General features: G+C 43.3%; 1 protein-coding gene across 1 annotated transcript in view; it reads right to left on the bottom strand.

The window, feature by feature from the left end:
• Positions 1-11775: 11775 nt before the first annotated feature.
• The window catches only part of SAMD12 (sterile alpha motif domain containing 12), a 175039-nt gene continuing 164495 nt past the window's right edge, over positions 11776-22319 (bottom strand). Inside the window, exon 5 of the mRNA XM_066177000.1 lies at positions 11776-21461. Within this exon, the coding sequence (XP_066033097.1) occupies positions 21439-21461 (23 nt within the window). The 3' untranslated portion in view covers positions 11776-21438. The remainder of the gene's footprint in view (positions 21462-22319) is intronic.

Raw genomic sequence — 22319 nt, 5'->3', positions numbered from 1 at the left:
AATATCCAATCTAAACCTCTCTTGGTGAAACCTGAGCCCATTTCCCCTTCTCCTGTCATTTATTACCTAGGACAAGAGACTGACCCCCACCTGGCTACAGCCTCCTTTCAGGGGATTGCAGAGAAGGATAAGGTCTCCCCTGAGTCTCTGTTTCTCCAGGCTAAACAACTCCAGCTCCCTCAGCTGTTCCTCATTAGACTTGTGTTTCAGACCGTTCACCGACTCCATTCCCCTTCTCTGGACACACTCCAACATCTCAATGCCCTTCTTGTAATGAGAGGTCCAAAACTGGACCCAGGATTTGAGGTGTGGCCTCACCAGTGCAAGGTACAGGGGGGACGATCACTGCCCTGGTCCTGCTGACCACACTTTCTGATACAGGCCATTGGCCTTCTTGCATTCTAGGCACATGGTGATTCATGTTCAATTGCTGTTGGCCAACACTTCCAGGCCCTTTTCCACAGTGCAGACTTCCAGGCACTCTGCCACAAGCCTGGAATGTTGCATGGGGTTTTTGTGACCCAAGTGCATCCCTGCACTTCTGCAAGGGCCCTTGCTTTCCTGCACTAGGTCTACATAACCACTATCATCCTTCCTCAAAGCATCCTCCAGGTACCTCCTGGAGGTCTCCCAATGCAACTGGAAAGCCTTAGAGCACAGGCTGGGCTTCTCACTGGGGTGGAAGAGCAGGTTCCCAAAGGTGAGGTCTCACACCAAGCTTTACAATGAGCTCTGTAAGTTCAGCAATTATTGCTTGCATAAAAAATCAGAGAATCACAGAATGATTTAGGTTGAAAAGGACCTCTGGAGGTCATCTGGTCCAACCCTCCCACTTAAGAAGGGTCATCTAGAGATGAAAAAATATGAGAGATGCAGTCAGTGACTGTGGTGGTTGGGCTCTTAATCAAAGGTAATGACAAAAATCCAGCGAAACCTCATTGGCTGATACTCTGCCATCCAACCAGTGGAATCAGAGGGATTTAACAACAACCTATCAGTCCTTGTCCAGCCCCTCCTCACTGCAGAGAACCCCAGTGAGGGTGCAGAGCCAGATGGTACCAACTCTGCTGTCCAGGTTGCATGAAGAGGAGATGCCAGTGCCACAACATTGATGTAACAGCACACACACTACTGCCTTTCTGCCAGAAACTTTGTTCTGCAGAGGCCAGTGAAGCAGCCAGCAATGTCTGCATTCAGTAGTTATCCTTTGGAAGACAAGCTGGGTCAACAGAAAGGACAGTCCCTTGGATTTCTGAGCAAGGGGAACAAATCCCCTTGACCAGTGGTTATTTAGACTTCACCATAGCCCTGTTGATAACATCAAAGCCTTCTGGCAGATTGCAGATGCCAGCATGGACTCTGATCTTTGGCTGCTGCCCAGAGAAAATTATTAATCACTTTGACAAGCACTATCCAAAGGAAGTCTAAACAAGTAGTGCTTCAGCATCGGGATTACAGGAAATATCAAAGCTCTAAAAGGCCGGAATTTCTGTCTTGGCCTTGGGACCCCAATAGTTTGATCTGAGTAATGAATATAATCACTGTGACCTAATATTGTAGAAATGTTTACCAGCCTTCAAAGGGATGTCAGAGGTGGAAATTACCCAGGGGTGGTGCTGAAGGCAAGCACTGCTTCTAATATCTGCATGTACCTATAGGAACCAGAAGTGGGGTTTGTCCTCTATGTGTGTAGGTGATTACCATGTGCTGGACTAGATTATACACAACCCTTTACCTGTGTGAGTGGGGGGAGAAAATGACCTCTTGAGATCTGTTGCATTTTTGCCCTTTATTTCAACAGGACTAAAATCCCACTTGGACAATTTCCACCAAGGACTGGGCTGCTGTAAGGAGCAGCCAGCCCCAGTCATTCCCTGCTGGCCTTGCTGTTGAACCCATGTGGTTTCACAAGATAGTCTAGTCTTAAAACCCAGCATTTATCAATTCTAATGCTATTAAGAAAGTAGGGTTTTCAGTAGTGAAAGAAACCAGCAGAATCTGGTTTGGGGACCCAACTTCACAAGCAATGAACTTCTCTGTGTTTTTTCTGTAATTTTCACAACCGGAGGGAACGAGCTGAGTTTCACAACATTTTAGCTTCTGGTTGGACTTCCATCACAAGCAAAGGTGATATTTGCAGGTTGAAGTACAGCCCTTATTTGCTTTAGTAGCACATCTCCCAGCAACTTCAACCAGGAAAGAGTTTTGTCCTGACTGTCTTTCACTGGCAGGGCTTTTGTTCCCATGGTCAAGTCAATAACCTTCCTGTTCACCTCTGGCCCCATGGCATATGGCCGGGCTGCATCCATGCTGTGCTCTCTCTCACAGACAGCCTCTTGTTTTGGCCTGATTTCTGCCCTAAACAGTATTTCTTCTTATAACTTTAATTTTTACTTCAGATTAAATGCCATCTCCTAGCAACTGGTATATTTTTGTACCTAGTCTGCTAACTTCCAGTGTTTGAATATTGCTCTCCATTCATTTTGCTGTCTCAGACAGAAAACACTGGTTTCCAGATACCTACTGGTATGTACATTTGTTTGTTAAATTTCTAAACAGTTGAGTCAGTTAAACAGCTAAATTTACATTCACCTGTTTGTTGACTCCATAGATGTACTCCAGAGGAAAAAAAAAATACACAATGTAGTTCTCCTGCTTGGTGCATCTTTAGAAGAGAAACATGGAGTGGGAGCTGCCTTTGAAAGGGGTGTCTCACCAGAGATGTTTTGGTATGGGGCTCTTTCTCCCACTGTGCAAACCCTTGGCATTTCTTGACATGTTAAAGAACCCTTGAGAAATGAGCTTACCACCCTCTGCAGACAAACCATGTGTGTCCTCCCAACAAGCCATGGCAAAAGCCTATGTTGGCTCTCAAGAGCAGGACAGGGCTGAGTTATGCCCACAGTGAACCTTTCATGGACCTCACATTAAAAATGAGCCATTTCTCTTTTGGATATTTAGCTCAGATTCTGTGACTTGACTTTTAAATGTGTGTGAAGAGGCATTTGCTGTTTTTATCATTGTAGATGGTATGGCAGGGTCTTAGCATACTGCAGAGAAGGGCTCATGCATCAAACCAGGTGTCTCATTGGAAATTCTTAAAATTTTTTGAGACTTGCCTATGAATTTGCCTTCAAGAAGCATTAGCAAGGAGGGCTCATCTGTGGTTTATTAACTTCAGTAAACCACAGTCTCTATCTGAGCTTTCCCAGGTTGTCAACAGAGGGAAACGTCAGCTTTTAGGATGTGCGTCAGTGCTGCAGCTGTTAGCTGCAGACTGGGATGGGGAATCCCCAAGCAGAGCCTGGAAACAGACTTTGCAGATGTTTTGTGCTGGTCAGGTGGATCCTCTTAACACAACAGGGTGAAATCCATCCTTAGATTCAGTTTCTTGTTTTGTCACTTTTCTCTCCATGCAAACTTGACTTTAGCTATTTTTTCTCTTTGCAATGGCTATAAATGGAATTTACGTGTAGTAAAAGGTGCTGTCCACAAGAATAGAAAAACAACTCATAATTCGTTACTTTTATCTGTAACTTCTCACTTCCAGAATATCTATTTGACAAACTGTGAGTCATGTACATTGGTTGGGACAGATATGTTTAGCTCTGATTTGTACGGTGAGATGTAAATTATCAGTTAATTAAATGAAAATTTTCTCTGTGAACTACTGCTTTCCCTCTCTCCCTTTCCCCCCACCCCCCTCACTTCTGCTTTAACTCACCAGTGTTTAAAGCCATTGATGCCATTGCCTGACAACCTGACAACATGCCACACCCCTTCTCCAACAGCAGTGTTTCCTTCAGGACTGCTAGCAGGTATAAAGATTGAAGCTGCTCATGACTTCCTGCAAAAATAACGTGGCATCAGGACTAGTTACAAACAATGGGGCATTTAACTTCACATCTCTGCTAAAAAGATATTTCCTGCCCCCAGGCTTCAATGGTGCTGGCTCAGAGAGATGGACACTTAGGACATTCTTTAATACTGCTTCATTTTCCTGCAGAAGCCCCTGCAAAGTTCTGGCAAAGCGTTTGCCAGACGATCCTCAAGGGGCAGATTTGCATCCTGCTAGCTCTAAAATTCATAAAATATCCGTGTGAGGAAGGATATGTGTGAGTGATTCCCTGACAGCTGAGTGGAACCATAGATAGATGTGGTCACCCCATGAGAACATGAATTTTGTCAGATATTGCTGAGCTGGTTGGGTCTTGCCTGCTACATGTGATGGCATCGTTAACACCTACTGACAGATGTTTTCCTCTCAGCTTGGCCAGAGGTGCCTGCACATCAGTAGGTAGCACTGAGTGGAGACAGAGACAGTTTTTGGCAATTTTATGCAGCCTGGCTCCGGAAGGAGTAAACTCCACTGTAACATAAAATAAGGTAACCTTGTGCAGTTGTTTAGAACAGTATTAAGTTAAAAAAACTCTGAGGCTTTGTAAAAGAGGATGTTTGTCAGTTTTCAAGGAGCAGAAGCAGTAGATTCTCCTGTGCATCCTTTCTCCTCACTTACCTGTTACCCCAGGCAGAGGGGTACAGAGCGGGTACTCACACGCAGAGGGCAAGGAGCTCTCCTCTAGAAAGCAAAGTCTGGGATGAGCTCCTCCATGATCTCGCTTTTCCAGCCTGCTCCTGTGCTGTGGTACCTCTTGTTCCTTGCTCCAGCTTTCCCCTGACCACAGTCCCATGATGTCAGTCTCCTGTACTGAAGTTTAGCAAGCTGGGTTCTTTCAGAAGGACAAAGAGCATTAAAATACAGGCTTTGTCTAAATGCAAACTCTACCACACTGTTGTATGCCTTGGAATGATATACAGACATTTAATAATTCACATGAACGATTTCTCCCTGCACAAGAATGCAGTGACGAGAATCTGTCACTGATACACTGTGTTGGGTTTGAGTGGCAGGGTTTTAGTAGCAGGGGCACTAGAGGAGCGGCTTCTGTGAGAAGTTTCCAGAAGCTTCCCCCATGTCTGACAGAGCCAATGCCAGCCAGCTTCAAGATGGTCAAGGCCAAACCCGTCAGCAGTGTCAGTAATACCTCTGTGATAATGTAATAAAGAAGTGGGGGGTGGGCAGGGAAAACCTCTTCAGAATAACAGCAGTGGGGAGAGGAGTGAGAATATATGAGCAAAACTGCCCTGCAGACTACAGGGCCAGTGAGGAAGAAGGGGGAGGAGGCCTTCAGGCACCAGAGCAGAGATTCACCTGCAGCCCGTGGAGGGCCCCACACTGGACCAGGTGGGTGCCCAAAGGAGGCTGTGACCCCATGGGAAGTCCATGCTGGAGCAGGCTCCTGGCAGGACTCGTGACCCTGTGAGGGATCCACATTGGAGCAGTTTGGTCCTAAAGTACTGCACCTCATGGAAGGGACGCACACTGGAGCAGTTTGTGGAAAACTAAAGCCCATGGGAAGGACTCATGTTGGAGAAGTTTGTGGAGAGCTCATGTTGGAGAATGTCTCCCATGGGAACTATCCTACACTGGAGAAGGGGAGGAGTGTGATCTCTCCTCCTGAAGAGGAAGGAGTAGCAGAGATGAGTGATGAACTGACCACAAACTCCATTCTTTGTCCCCCTGATGAGTGTGAATGCTCTGAGAATCTTTTCATTTAGCAGCACTGATGTGACTTAGGGTCCTTCCACGTGAATTGGTGCTACACCACATGAGGCTTGTTCAGGAAAAAAGAAAGGGATACAAAAAAAAAGGTAGCAAAGGGGGCCATGAGAGGCTGGAGTGAGCTGATACCAGATGGGATGAAGAGGCAGAGGTAGGGACTAGAAGGAACAGGAGGTGTGTTGGTGAAAGGGCACAAGGGAGAGCCAGCAAGGAGACATAGGAATGGCAAATGATCTTTGCAGCAGCAATTTGAATGGACATGTGCCAGGAAAGATTTCATTTGTCAGGGGAAGAAGAAAGGATGCTGCGGTGAGATGTGAGATGATCTGAAGTTTATCTGTGAGGATGGAGGGGAAGGTTGTGTCTGGAAGGCTTCAGTGTGGCCTGGAAGAAATTGAGGGATGCCCTGTGGCCTCTGTTATGTACAAGGTCAGATTAGATATTCACAGTAGTCCCTCCTGAGTTTAGCATCTATAAATCTGTGAAATAGAAGCTTTAAACCACCATAAAGGCCTGAGTCGTTGGAGCATCATATTGAAACCCCAGAGTATCGTGAGACATTGGCTTTAAGACTGGGATTTGGGGGTATAGAAAATCTATTTCAGGATTTTTTTTATTATTATGTTAAGGTTTATTTCATCTACCTAGTTTTACAGGCAAAGTATATTTTAAAAAACCTCTAATAAAATATTTAAAGCCCTCTAAATATCCTTAAGAGAGTCTTTTCATAACATGTGTTGCATAAATAGGCAGGATGCTGCTGGGATGTGATATACAGATGTCATCACTTTGATAGTTTCATAGATTTCACAGCCAGAAGGCACCACCATGGTGGTTTCCTCTGCCTTCCTGCATAATGCAGACCGTGGAGTTTTGCCCAGCAATTCCCACACCGATACATGAGCTACATCATGTACAAAGGCATCCACACTTAATTTAAGTATCTTTAGGGGTGATGGAGAACCTACCATATCCCACGTCAGCTCCTCCAGTGGTTAATTACAAGACCATTAAGAAGAAAAATGTGCCTCACTTTCAACTGGATTTTTTTAAGCTCCACTCTTCCTGGTTGATATGCCTTTGTCTGCTAGGTTAAGTAGTCTCTGGTACCGTATTCCTCCTCCATGTATAGATACTTATAGATCAATTCATCCCTTATATTCCTCTTGGACAATATAAATGGATTGTGCTCTTTTGGGTCATTGTAAGATATGCTTTCAATCAACCTTACAGGTTGTCACCCAGTCTTTCTCAGTGTTACAACATGATTTTTAAGTGTTGACAGCTGAACTGGACTTGTTTTGTCACATTAATGTCATATATAGGGCTAATACGTTTCCCCTACCACTCAATATTCCCATTTATACATCCTAGGGTCATATTAGCCCCTTTTACAAGAGCATCACACATGGAACTCATTCAATTGCTTATCTGTTGTGACCTCTTAGGTAAACAGCCAAGAACAGCTTCCTGAATATTCCCTCTATAAAAACTCCCATGGGGTCACTCTTCATTTGCAACTCCTCTTTGGAGACTTGTCATTTAACTGCCTCATAATCCATTTTAAAAGTGCCATATTGATTTTTACAGTGCTACCATTCAGAACAAACTGAATAGCAGAATGCAACCCCCAGCATTGCTCTGATCTTTCCAAGGACCTATTTCCATGGAGATGCATGCCCACAGCTTCTGGTTCCCTACAGCAGGTCTGTGCCTTTGCTGGCAGTGAGGGAGCATGCAGCCACCCCAGCTCTCCTGTTTCTGGAGGAGGTCTGCTGCTGCTTCAAATCTATAATTGGAAGCATAGGAAATTGGAGCAAAAGCACCAGCCATGAGCTCTGAAACTTCTAGAGAGGCTAAACAGATTTGCAGCTAATGCTTGCAGAGATGGCAGAACTGTTACTGATGTGTTTAGATACCAATGCTTCTTTATGGTTTTCAGGGAATGTTTTGAGACAATATCCTACTCTCAGGAGGTCCCAAACTGGCCCATGGAGAAGTTTCAGTCTGAAAATCTCATATAAATGCCCTGCTGCTAGTGCTTAAAACCACACTGGTTTTAGAGTGGTTTTAATTTAACAGGGAGGGGTGTGTGACTGGTGACCCAAGAGAAATGCTGAAGGCTGAGGGTGGTCCTTGGTCCAACGTGTTTGGATAATATTCCAGACAATCTTGGTTTTCCTGTTGGTTGCCAAGTCCCTCTTGGGATTAGCAGAACACTGTCCAAAAGGTTCATATTTTGAGATTAAGAGGCAGCTTGTTATGGGACTAGTAACATGGAGAAGCAAGCCTGATTTCCCCTGCATAATACTGTACGACTCATAGAAGTGGAGGAGGGCAGAAGAGATACTGCCTCAGGGTAAAAAAAGCAGCTGTTGTCCCCAGGTGGAATCAGACAGTGGGAGCCCTGAATCCTGCAATTTCTCATGTTCCTGACAAAAGTTTTACTTGCCAAGAATTGCCAAAACCAGGCTGAGTCTGGGACCTAAGGGATGTGGACAAAACCAGTCAGCATAACAGTGTCCTCCATGCTCTGGATTAAAACTTAAACAGAGGCAGAAATAACCCTGCAATGTCCCCAAAGTACTAAAATTTCTTGTTGTAATGATGACAGGCAGGGGCTTATCTGGCTTTCCTGCATATGGGAGCATTTCTGTTGTGCAAACCCTTGCAGCTGCCCTTTTCAAGTGGGGCAACTGTTGCAGCTAAGTAAAATTGTTAAAATGAGTTAATCAGCTTAGTATAATGGTTTCCACTATTTTCCACAAAACAATTTGCCTCCCACATAGTCTGCTCTGTCCCATTTCACAGCATGGAGGAGAGCCAAAGCACCCCTCAGGCTGAGCATCCGGCGCTCAGCACCAACCAGGCTCTCCCATCTCGCCTGGGAAGTGCCAGAGCTGAGTGATCAAGCTGAGACTTATGATGTGCCCTGAAGTGCTTAATTTCTCTGCAGTAAAACTCCCCAGTGAAGGAAAAGCAGTGTCCCTAATTGGCCTAGAGCTGCTGGTGGAGGCTGGAGGTGGCCACGCACACTCCCTCAGCCTGCCCTCTGTAATGCATGACTGAGGCTCTCAAGGCTTCAGCCAGCTGGCTATAAAATATTGCCCCTCTTCAGCTCATAACTGGGCTCAATATAACTTTTTTTGTTTGTTTTAACCCCTAATTCCAAGGCTTTTCTCTACATATCCCTAATTTTCTGATGGTGCCTAGTAAAGAGCAGATGAAAGCCTGCATGTAAGGAGCTGGGCTGACCCTGGTCCTGCAGGGTGCCACCCGTTTTGTGTTCACAGGCCTCACTGAATGCTGCATTTGTCCTGTGCAGCACAGGAACTGGGCTCTCACTCACCTGGTGACTTTGGATGGGAAGGTGGGCCGAGTCCCTGCTGCCACCCCAGGCTCTGGCTCTGCATTTGAACTGGCCACGGCAGGGGACATGTCCCAGTTTCTAAACTGACAGCCGGAGGTATTGACTAAAATGAGTCTGCAATTAGTCATAGCTACAAAGTAGCAGGTTTTTACCTGGAAGAGGTAGAAAATGAAGATGCAGTTCTTTTTGAAATGTAAAGTAATGATAATTAACACAAGTAACTCTTTGCTTCCCATTCAAGTCTTACCTGCAGGAAAATTGAACTGAGAAAGAAATCTTGGCAGACAACTTGTCCTGTCATACCACAGGGTCAGGATTGCTGAGGGATGCTCTTCAAAGCTACTCTCCATCTCTTTTAAGCAGCTGCTCCAGCATCCCTGCTCCTAAAAAGAATTTTTTTGTTGTTGTTCCTAGAAAGTGTCCAGTGTGCAACCTTGCTGCTGTTATAGCCTGTTGTTCGATCACTGACATGGAGAAGAGGTTAATCCCTGTGTTTCCCTAAAAAAAACCTGTAGCAATTCGTTCTCTTTTTTATCTCCTCTCAAGGCCAATGCCTCAGCACCATTTATTAATAGGTAAACTCTTCTTTTTGACAGTGTGTTTCTCACATGCAATAATTCAGTGTATTTCCCATGTGATGCTAATAAGAGTAGAAGGGAAGAAATCACGTCAGGTGCAGAAAAGCAAGAAGGCAGTGACAAGGCAGTGACATGAATGAGACAAAGGAGTGCATAAAAGAGAAGCAGACCTCAGACACAGCGAGCGCAGGATGATGTGACACCTCACCCGTGAAAGTGTCACTGCATGCACAGATCGGCCCCTGGGGGCAGGGAGAGGTGGGCACTGGAGAAGCAGGAGCTGTGGATGGCAACTTCTTGCCTCCCAGATCAGGTGTCTCTTTTGTACCACAGTGCCAAGCTTGTTCAAATCTATCCGACTTGTAACACAGTCTTCTTGGAAGACTTGCAGTTTCTCTGTTGACTTTCAAGGTTTAACAGCGACAGGTAAATGCAGTTCTAGTTCCACAGTAAGGAGATGAGACACGAAGAGACGATGTGATGGAACGTGTCCTTTCACAAGCAACAGGTCAATAGTGGGACTGGGAACATCACATGTATTTCTAGGGTTGCACTTCATCCAGTGGACTTCACTATGGACGTAATAATATGTGCTCACATCAGAAGGCTTTGCTCAAATGAGCACAGATCTGCTCAGCTAACACAATCTTAGCTCAAGAATACAGTTTTTGGACTGGGGCATGGCATTGAGCCCAAGGATCCAAGCAGCACAACTTGGGCCTGTAACCCCCGGACAGATGCTCAGGGTAAGGTAAGCTTTGATGGATCCATGGGATGTACATGGGTATAACACAAGGTCATACAAGTTTCGTCAAGGACTGATTGTCACTGGAAGGAAAATGACCAGGAGAAATGAACTGTACAACTGGTTGCTCCATTGACAGCTTCTGAGTAAACTGTGTAAAGAAACTGCAACCCCATGCCCAAGATTTGTAAGGCTAAACCCATATGAGCACAAATGGAAACACCTTGTCCACAGCTTCAAGTAACTATTTTCTCTGTCACCAGGGAGAAATATTTCATGATCATGACAGCTGCTGTTTCATTATAAAGCAGATCTGGTTTAGGCGGCATATTGTTTATAATTGAAATAATCGTACTGTGAAGCACACAGTGTTGTAATAATATGGCACCACTGTAACCCCTAGGGGGACGCTGATGGTGAAAAGGGTATGTGACACAGCAACTTTTTCTTTACTTGTATTATATTATTAACTTGCTCTAATTTCCCTCAGCCCAAAAAGTAGCGTGCACAGATCTGTTCAAAAACAGAGCTTTCCCTGCTAACATATCCTTCTTGCTGACAAGGTTTATGGATTAAAAAGCTTTTAAAAGATATAAGCAGAATTTAGTAAATTGCAGTCCCATCATGAAATGTTAAAATAAAAAACATGATTTATGATTTTTTAGATGACAGATTATCTTCACTTTGTCAGCTATAGCCTACACTGTATAATTTTGTTCTACTATTTTGTATTAATCCAGTGTTTTGTGTTTGACCAAAACGTCATCAGTCTATACCTTACAAATGTGAGGCTCTTCAGAATTATGGCTGAACAGAAAAAAACCACATATATGGAAGAGCATAATATCATGCTGGAATTTCAGCTTTTCAGCATTTTTGTGAAAGCTACCTAATCCATTGACTTTTAAACTGCTTGCATGCCATCAATACTGAGAATAAATGGGGTGGGTGGGATGGAAGTGAAATGCCTCACAGCATAAACAGTCTAGTACCTGTCTTTTGCGGTTTGGTCCCCTTAGAGGATGCTTCACTGCTGACATGGGCATCCCCCAAGTCTTGAGAAATAAGGGCAGTGAAAGGAGAATTCTTCCTCATGGTGTGCAGTGTCTGATCACTGTTGCACTGCACTGAAGCAAAATCAGAAGAGTTGGTCTGGATTCATGCTCAAACTCTGCCCAGAAAAGCAAAGCCCTTTGCTCAGGTAACAGCTGCGATGTGCTGCATTCAGCCCACCCCTGCACCTGTGCAGCAAATGACTGCATAGACCCAGGGACTGCAGCTGGGGAAGGAGACTTGCAGGTGGGCAAAAAGCTCTGCCCACCTTCAGGTGCTGGAAACTACCTCAATAGGAATGCTCAGACTGACAGGTCAGAATTGTTGCTGGAAAAAAACTCCATTTTCCCCCCCCTCCCTTTCATGACCTGGATCAAGCTTGACCTTATTTAAATCAAACAAATACTTTTACTGTATAATAAAAATTCCATGTTTTAATACATTGCCATGCACAAATGAAGTCAAACAATGCAGAGTACAAAATTGTCAAATATACAAAATGATAAAGCAGATACCCAAAGCTTCCAGAGATCATGCCCAAAGATACCAAAAACTTGATATTGGTTTTAATTTTATTGTTTAAAAGAACTCCTCCCTCCCGCCCGGGCTTTGTTTTTTGTTGATTTTTGAAAACAGAAAGAAGTAAAGACTTAATATAAAAACTCTAAGGTGGAATTAAGTGATGGCCACTTTTTATACTATAAATTAGTTTGCATGATAATTTCTGTTTTGCAGCTGAACACCTTGGATGCCTGGGGAAATGCAGTGTACATCAAACAAAAAGGCACACTTTTGTCTCTTGCCACCTCACTTTGCTCCATCATTAAAAAGTTCAGCCATAGATGTTCTGGGCATAACAGTGTGTCATTTTAAAAGCATTAGAGTGCTGGCATCTTCCTAGATTATCAACCAAGTTAACATTAAAAGGAGAGCACTGGCTTAGAGTATTTCTTTAGTGAATCTAAACCAGAACTGAGTCCAAAGGCAGCAGGACCAGACACAATTTGCTGGTTTCAGGTGACTATTTTGACCACAGCCAAGGGCTTGCAGTCAGCCTTTCTGCATCCAGCTATCCTGCATCAGGTGACTAGAACTCCCAGGGCCTTGATCCCAACCTCCCTCCCATTCCCTGCAGCTCATGTCCATCGTGAGCAGCTGACGCAGATGCACCAGCACAGCCTGGTATCTGATTGTGTCCAAAGGCTCCTTTTTGGAAAGCAACCTTTGGAGACAACTCAGGTGCAACTGCAATCCCAGCTGTCAACTGCCTGTTTTCCTCAGGGTCTGGTTCAAACAACTTTAAATTCAACTCCCCAAAACAGAGGACCCCAAATTTAGAGCGCCCTTTGCTGGTTTATGGTGTGCAGAGCCAGGCAGGCATTCCTCCCATCTTACCCAGTGTCTTGGGTTGCAGTGCAAGATGTAACCAAAAGTATTCTATTGCCATCTGTTGAAACTGGCTGGGGAGATGTTTTTCTTTATCTCTTCTGTAACCCATTCCTCATAACTCTGGGGGGGAGGGGGTGGGTGTCTTCTGTTAATGTGCCGGCTGTTAAAACCTGGTGGGGCAGAGTTTCTTTATCTCTTCCACGACCCCTCCTCCCTCCGGGGGATATCTGCTGTTAATGGGCCATTAAGGCTCACCTCATGACTGATAAAGATTACATCATCCCATTGTGAGATGCTCCACCCAGTGGGAGGAGCCAAGCATTCCTACCTGGATAAAACCTGAGATTCAGAACCCCTAGGCAGCCTGTTTCCACTGGATTCCCAGAGGAAGACTGGACCCATCTCGCCACCACTGGACCTTCAGTGGAAAACTAAACCCTTCTACAGCATCACTGCCCCAACAGAACCACACCTGTCACTCCAGGAGGACTTAATTGGACTACTACCAACACCCTCACCAACAGGGTGTCAGGTTGTATTCTGACTCTGTCAGTGTTTTCCTTTTCTGTTTATTTGCTTTTTTTGTACTATTACATTTTTATTTTTAATATTCCTAGCAAAAAACTGTTATTCCTATTCCCATATCCTTGCCTGAAATCTCCCTAATTTCAAAATTATCATAATTTGGAGGAAGGGTGTTTACATTCTCCATTCCAAGGGAGGCTCTGGCTTTCCCTGGCAGACACCTGTTGTTCCAAGACACCCAGACAATGAAAAAGAAACTATAATTTCAAGGCAGGTCCAGGTAGATGCAGTCCCTACAAAAAACTGAGAGCAAAGCCCAGCATATCCCAAAGTACTGCCTTGCCACTTTCAGATCCTGCAATATCTGTGAGAAATTTTAAAAAACGCATCTTTGCTTTGCCAAGCATCCCGGCAGCTTAGTGCAAAGCAAAGGAGTCTTCTCCTCAGAGGACACAGCCTCTTTGGAGAAATGCTGGTCATTCCCATTGCCAGGGTACTGTCCAGTCCTGGCAGGAAATGTCTCCTGCCATGGCTGCAGGAGCCACTCAACACAAACAGAACACTGTGCTCTGCCTAAAGGTTAGCCCGGCATGGCTCCGTTCCTCTCCTTGGTCGGTGGTGTTGGATTCAACGGAGAAGGAAGGATGAGATGTGAGTCTCATGCTGAGATGCTTTGCATAGGCTGGAAGATCCTGTCCTTCTGTGCTTTTTCTACTGTCACTTAATCTCTTTTCCACCTTTCTCAGAAGTGCAGAGAAGGAGCCTCTTACATACAAGAGAAGCAGTCAAAGTGCTAAAAGGACTCCAAACATTTCTTTATCTATCTGGTCTTGAGACCAAAGCCTGGCTCAGTAAGGAAAACTGCCAAGATGTAAAGCCACCCTCTCAATATTGAAAAAAACCCAACCAACTGAGCAAGTCCCCTAAGCATCTGATGGGACAATTTGAGGTTTTTTTCCCTTCCCTGCACAGCTTCTTATTGCTTACATGCAGTTTTGCTGCAATAAAAATTTCCCTGCTTAAAAAAAACAACCTGTCTTTTGCTATTTAATTTGGTGACTTACGATATTAAATAGATAAATTCAAGGCAAATGCCTAATAGAAGGAATGTGATTTGAGGTGTAACTACAGAGATTTTTTTTTTTTCTGCGAAAGTATTTAGATATATTTGGAATTAGTGTCAGACAGGAGCTTTCCATTTTCTTCTTAGACTGAGCCTGGGCTGAGCCTGAGCTGTGATAATGCTGTCAGTCCTACTCTCATGGCAGAAGCAGATGTTACAGTCATGTGCCAGTTCAGCTTCGCCCCTGCCCAGCTGGCCCCAGCCATGCCTGCCACAGATTGCTCTCCTCCAGAGCTGCAAGGTATCTAATGCCAATCTGCAGTATTGCTTTTATAGTTTCCCTTGTTTGTGTGAACCATTTACTCTTTAGACTGTACATCCCAGTTTGTGCTTTCTCCACCACTTGAAGCACATGGAAGATGACTCCAATGGTTCACACTTGCCTTGTGCACATTGACAGTGGTTTTGTGAAATCTGAATCAGACACCGAGTACTCCTTTGGTTGTTTCTGAAGTACAACATTCAAACCAGCCAATGGTAACAGGACCCAATCTGGCAAAAAAACCCACTGCTGGGATCAGCTGTCATTTCTCTGGGTAATCCCACTGATGTCATTTCACTTCCAGGGCTTTATTAACCATCTCCAATGGGGCTCATCATGAAAGCAGAAATTTGCTGTCTTTGAAGCAAGGAACTTGTGTACTGTGCTCAGCTGCACAGTGATACAATTGCCCTCTCCATCAGCTTTGCAGCTTCTCTGCCAGTTGTTGCAGGCATGAAAATCTGTTTCTTGCCAGCAAGATGCTACCTCCTTAAGAGGCAAACCCACGGCTGTTATTCCTTGCATTGACTACGTATCCACATGGCCTGATCACTTGCATGCAGCATTTTGTCCCAGGCTGCTATCAGTGAAAGGCTACAGACTCTTGGTATGTCCAAGGGTTTTGTTGTCCTTTCTCGTCCAGTTCTCTTTCTTTAATTATGTGCAGCAGAACCTTACAACTGTGAGCAGACCTACTGATGCACATAGCAAATGCACAGCTTTCCACAGAAGCTGTTTAAATTAATACCATTTTGTGGGGGGGAAAAAAAAGGATATAGATTGCCCTGCCTTCCTGTAATATTGGCAACTTCAGGATATTTTTAATTCAGAAGTTTACATCTGATGATCTAGTCTCATCCTTGCATAACACGTCTAATAACTTCATCCAGTAATTGCTGCACCAAGCCTGGATTTCAGTTTGAGGTAGAGCTTATTGACTTAGAAGAATACTCTGCACACATTTAAAGACTTTATGTGATGGAGAACATACCAGCTAACTGAGTAAGTTGTCTCCACAGGTGATCATCCTCCCTGTTAAGTATTTTCACTTAATTTCTAGCCTGGAATCAGTTTCCATCCAGTAAAGCACATCTTTCCCTTTTCTTCTGAATAGAAGAGATACCTGCCTTCAGACAGCACTTCCCTGCCCAGGTAGAAGATTGCAGACAGAGATCAAGTCACTTCTTCAAATTGTCTATGATAAATTAATAGCTTGAGCTTCATTAGTCTGACACTATAATAAGAACTGTTTTCCTGCCCTTGACTGACACTGGGAACCATTGAAAATAATCTTTCTTGATTGTTGATACCTTTTTTGAAAGACTGACAGTGACCAAACAAACTGGAATGACATCACTATTGCCAGGTTCTACATCCCAGCTGGCAAAAGCATCTCTGGGGCTGATGGGGAACAGATAATTTATGACCTTCACAGCCACTGTATTATTGCAGACATATTCCAAATGCTTCCAACTTGGACTTGCTGCCATCTCTCCTGGATTTTTAACTTTTCTGTCTTCCAGGTTATTCTCCACTACTGACCTGCTCAGATCATTATTTATTGTGCCCCTGTTCTTGTCATCTCTGGCTGTTGCCAACAGTAATTTTCTTCTTCCCTGGGGGTATATTGAAAATAGAGCATACCTTGGGAGGAGCTCATCAGAAATAGCCTCACTGAGGATAACTCATATTTACAGCTATTTTTTGTGATCTAGCCTGTAATCCATTTTTAATCCATTTAATATGGGTGATATTGATTTTACATTGTGCTATTTTGTTCTTTATCAGGATCAAATGCTCTACATGAGGCAAAGTATACTATGCCAGCAGAGCTTCTTTTTTCAACAATCCTTTGATATCACAAAAATAATAGCAAGTTTATTTGGCATGATACAGTTCTATAAAATAATATGGAGGCTTTTATCAATTTTAATTGCTCTAATCATTATGCCATTTCAACTTTTCCATAATTTTGCCCGACAGGAAGCTAATGAGTCTATAGTTTTCTGGATCAAACCACTCATTCTTTTGAATTATTGTGGTTTTGGTGTAATTTCAAGTTTCTTTTATGCTTTCTGGTACTGAGGAGTCCTAGGCAAGTTTTTCCTTCACTTTTGGATTCAGTAAATGGTTCTACAAATTTAAAATTACATTTGGATAGTTACTGCTTAATATTACTGAATTACATTTTAACTTGTAATCTGACTCCCTCTTTCCGCTGCTTTCAAATACAAAACAAGACTATTTGTTGGGTTTCCAATATACTGTGAGCAATCTCTGTGCTGGGCCTGTCTAACATCACACTTAGCTTTGCTATGACAGTATTTATTAGGATATATGTAAAGTCTTTGGTGTAACCAGCCCTAAGCTATTTGCCACTGACTTCCCATACATTTTTGGCTTCCTTCATTAAGCATCTACTTTTCTTACTTGCTGATTTATCCTCATGAGCCTGCCTAATCACCCATACGTTATGTTGGTGATTTTTTGCACTCCAGATTACTTTCTTGAATTTTACTATAGGACGTTGCAGGTAATGCTGGTAATATTTTCCTCTCACCCATCAATTTTAATTATACCGAAGGACCTTTCTTTTTAAATTAAAATCTTATAGACAGCCTATATATACCAGGGTCAACTGCAGTCCTGCAGCCGAGCTATTCAAGGAGACTCGGATGGCAGAGATGGTAACTCTTAAAGGGGACCAGTGTGAAAGATGCAGGATTTTACTTTGCTTTATTTTGAATAAGGCAGATCTTTTGGCTTTGTGGCAGGTGGAGGGAGGTTCATTTTAGTGATCACAAAAAAAAGCCACCTTGATGCTGGCTCCTTGGCTGACACTAATCAGCTAATCTCCGGAGACTGCAATGGAATAGTGTCAATGGAGATCTGCCAGGGTCTGGCATGGGATCTTCTGAAAATTCAGGGCAAACCCAGAATTTTGTAATTTTTAATGGTTTCATTTCCTCAGTGACATTGCAGCTGCAGTTAAGCGACAACACTTACCCTAAGGAAGAGACAGGGAGGGGTGGACTCACTGGTACAGCATTGTCATGCATCTGGACAAGCAAAACCAAAGAGCTCTTGGAGCTTTTTCAAACTCCCCTCCCGGAAGGCTGCCTTTCCCTTAACAGAATAAATGGCAGGTGTTCAGGAACAGAAAGCAACCCAGATGAAAAAAAAACTGAGGAACAAAACAGTGCAAAGGATGATCTCAGCTGCAGCATGCTCTCTGGGGTGAGCAATTCCTTCAGGTTTCTAGCGGAGGATTTATCACGGTGTGAAGCACTCAGAATGGCTGAGTTTCTGACAGGGATTCTCAGCAGGGTCTGATACTGCAACCTGGACACAGAGAAACCAGGTGAGCGTGGCAGCAGGGGAAGGCTCCGGCTGGGAGGAGGGCTGCAGGTCTGCACAGGCAACAGGGTCCTGGTCACAGCCCTGCCTTGTCTCAGAGATTAAAAACTGATGATCGATGTAACAGCAGCATGGCCTTTATGAATTTATCTATCTCCACAGGCTGACAATGGCTGCTTTATGAAAATAGCATTAGTCTTCCACTCTTTTGCAGCGAACTAATGGCTCTGGGCATATTTAAATTCACTTCCTTTGCCGGAATAACTTATTTGCTCCCTTTCATGTTGACTTGGTCTTTGGCACTCTCGACATAAATGATTTATTGACTAAAGATAAAGCATTCTTTCCCCTGAACTGTTCCTGCAACCCAGGCAAAAGCGGATATGTCTGCTATTAATAAGGTGTTCGGCATAAAAAATGCAGTAGACTTGATTGTCTGCACTCAACAGCCTTTCCGAGAACACAGTACCTGCCCCCATTCATAAGAACAAAAATCTCTCCCACATGTTTATTTATATTAAAAACTTTTCAGAAGAATATGCTGGGATCCAGACAGTTGTTCAGGAGATGTAGAACAATTTCATAAATATCCCTGAGGAAGCATGGCCTACTTTGGGAGAATAACAGTGATTAAAAAAATCCAAACACAATGAATAGCTAAATACAAGCCAGAAAGTACAGTTATTTCCTTATGGCTCTGTCAGACAGCTACACACGTGAGAAGTGTCATGGGGCTCGGGGGAGCTATGCTTGCAGTTATCCACATGCATAGGCTGGCTGCAGGATGGAGACCTACACCAGCTTCAAGGGAGGTTTGTCCGATAGGCACCTACAGCAGACTTCTCTCCGAGTCTGGCTACTCAAGGGTCTGGACTTGATTTTCACATTTCTCAGGGCCTATAACACTGCTTTTCTAGGTCACCATAGCTAAAATCCTGGGAAGCTTTTAAAGCAAACTGTTTTAACAGGAGAAGTGCACACATCTAAATTCATGCCCATATACTGGAAGATGTTCAAAACTAACATTGATACAAAAAAAGCTTCTAGTGGCTCTCTGCCTAACGCAACTTCTTCTCATACACCCTTTTAAGATAACACTCTCTGATAAACTCTTCTTTTATGACTCAAATTATTCTGGATTTTTTCCACTGGATAGTAAAATAAGAGGACTCCTATTGTAGAAGTATAGCATTCTCCTTTTAATTTAACATATCAATCAAAGTTTTGTGTTTTTAATTGCTTTACCAACATGAAATTGATGTCAGTTGTCAGAGTGCGTTTTTAAAACCTGTAGCAGAAAGAGCTGTAAAATTTGCTGAAGCTTACAGTGGACCTGTGCCATGCACATGGCCAGCTCTATTGGTATCAGATTCCAACCTGCAACCCTATGAAAAGCTCTAAAAAGTGCAAATGTTGCAATTGGCAAAGTTCATTATATTTTAAGGAGAATTTTTATACCAATTAATTTGAAATTAGGGACCTGGATTTTCAGAAAGAGAATGTAGAAGCCTACTGCTCTGTAATTCTTGGGAGCTCTATTTGAGAATCCATGGAAAGACCCAAACCATTAAAAATCACTAGCAACTTCTGAAAATCTTTGTCACTACTAAAAATAATTTGCTTTTGGACTGAATACTGTAGAAGTATCCACTAAGCTGAATCTGAGAAGGGTGGAAAGCTGAAACCTAAGCCCATAACCATCTAAAAAAAATTAAACCCTGAAGATAATTATCTGTTTCTTGTACAGGCACCCTCAGTGGTTGACCTTCCATTCTCTGGCAATGAACTGCACAATAATTTTTAAGAATTTCAACACAGGAGCTTCCTCCAGAAAGGTGCCTGTGACATACTCTAGCTGCACATTCTCTCCATCACTGCAACTTCACACAGCATTATCTCACCCAGAGTTTGGAATAAATGCTAACAGCAACTCTACAGTATCTGTTTATCAGGCCGGAGAGAGTGACAGTATTTAAGTACACATAAAAGCTACCTTTGATTTTGAAGAAAGAAGGAACAAAGAGGCAAGCCCCCTCAATATGTTGATGACATCAGTTCATTATAAAGAGTGTGCCGAGAAGGTCCTGATGTAAGGGACAGACATTAATTCCACTGAGTCCCCATGGAAGAAACAGTACCACAGCCAGCTGTGATACAACCAGTGATGAGGTCAGCCATTCAGAGACTGAACAAAAAACAACGTTCAGATTGAATGCAACAGTCTTGAGCCTGCTACAGTGTATTGAAAGGCTTATTGGAACCATTTGCTTATTCCCAGTTCCTACCAAAATACTGGTTTGAGTAGAAAGTGGAAAAAGTTAATGAAGAAATCTGCCCTCTCCAAAGGGAGTGTCTTGCTCCTTAGAAGTATAGTCTTACACTTTACCTTTTTAGAGGGTTTGGTTTGGACTACAATTTCCCAGCCCTGCCCAAAACATAAGTGGTGGCCAGCATAAAGAACCTGAATTCTTCCAGTTTATTCTGGTTTTATTGCAGACCAAACCCAGGGTCACACACATGTCTGAGAAAGGCTCTCTCCCTTGCCTCTCCCTTGCTGAGTTAGTAAACACACTGGCACACCAGAAAATGAGGCCTTTTGATATTTGGTGGGTAAGAGGGAGAGCAGACACAGTATCCTACAGCTCATTCAAACTACCCTGTTCTTGGCTATCTCTGTGACAGCTGTTTCCTAAGTCTTGATAAAAGAAGTCACATCTCTGCCACGTGCAAATCTATCTACACAACCTACTGTGAATCAGTGAAGGGATGCTAGTACTGGGCTTCAGTTTGGATGCAGTCTCAGCACAAACACTGAAACATATCCTCAGTATTTTAAAAAAGGACCATTATATATATATGGACTGTGCTAGTTCTGTGAGAAAAGCACATATGAAGTGCTGATTTTGTTTAACAGAATACCATTAGACTGCAAAACTAACACATACAAGACGTTTACATTCCTATCAGGGTGTAATATTGTGAACATATCCACTGAGATTGGAGAACTGTTGTAAGTTTTTTCCTAAAACATCATGCCATCTGCATACATAATAAAAGAATCCAGTAGTTGCCATGCTAAAACAGGACTTCTAGTGAAGGGCATAGACAGTCCCCTGACGGGAACTCAAAAGTTATGCACAGTGATGAAGACTGGAAGAAATTTTCCAGCTCAAGGTCTGTCAATGACCATTTTCAACAAATTAGATATTTTGGGTATTTTGCACCACATATTACCACCACAGCAAACCAGGTCTCCCCAGAACATATCAGCTGAGTGGGCTGATTTTTCTTCAAGTTTGTCTTCAATCCTCCATGGTCATCTTCTGGCAGCGCCATTTATTGTGTTTTTTTCATGAAGGAAAGTTCACTTTCATATCAAGTGGCAGGACAGCAGCTTTGGAGGCTGGAAATGTTTACGGAGAGGTCTCTGCTGGGGCTGTGAGAAACAAAATAGAAATCCAAAACCAGACTGTGAGTATAGAACAGAGCAAAGAAATTATCATGCATTTCAACTAAAATTTAAAAAGTCAGGTTTGAGCTTAGTAAATGTACTCCTAGAATATATATTGTGACCCTAGTACTTTTTTTAATCAACTTTACTCACCAACCAAAAAACTCTTAATCAATTCCTTAGATAAATATAAAGTGCAGACCAGGAATCATTTGCATGATTTAACAAATCCTCCTTGAATTTTATTGCCTCATGTGAAAGTACTGCTTATTCTTCCTGTAGTCTGAGTCCCAGAGAGCAGAGCTCTTCTGTTTGGATTTGTATTAACTACTGAAGGCTTGATAGCCCAATGTTGCAAAGGCTCTGCCAAATGCCCAAGTAGTATTTGATGTTCCTGCACCCTTTCTGCTGGCTAAGATGGTAAGAACTGGCCATTGGTGCATAGATGTGAAAACAGTTCACCCATATCCTTCTCCCCTTCAGACCCCATAAGATAATGAGGAGGTTGCAGAGTTTCTCTTCCCCCCCTGCTAAGCAGTACAGCACACTCCGTGTCGGTGGCTCCTGTTCTGTGCCTGAAAGCCCTTGCAGAGATGTACAGCCATCACACCATAAAGGAAGAGAATGTGGAGGTTACTTGGAACTTCTCCTCCCCTTTCACCCAAACTTTTCTTTGAGAAGCACAGCAAAAGGACAAGAAGCAACAAGAGATATTCCAGTTAGATGCAAGGAAAAAAAAAATCTTCTGAGTGAGGGTGATTACCTTTAGGACCAAGTTGCCTGACCAGGCAGTGGGACCTCCACCTACACAGATACCTGCACCTCAACCAGATGAGTCCCCAC

The sequence above is a fragment of the Chamaea fasciata genome, unplaced genomic scaffold, assembly GCF_029207755.1.
Source record: "Chamaea fasciata isolate MVZ Bird 193981 ecotype frontalis unplaced genomic scaffold, bChaFas1.0.hap1 SCAF_1, whole genome shotgun sequence".
Lineage (NCBI taxonomy): Eukaryota > Metazoa > Chordata > Aves > Passeriformes > Sylviidae > Chamaea > Chamaea fasciata.
This window is presented reverse-complemented; position numbering and strand designations above follow the sequence as displayed.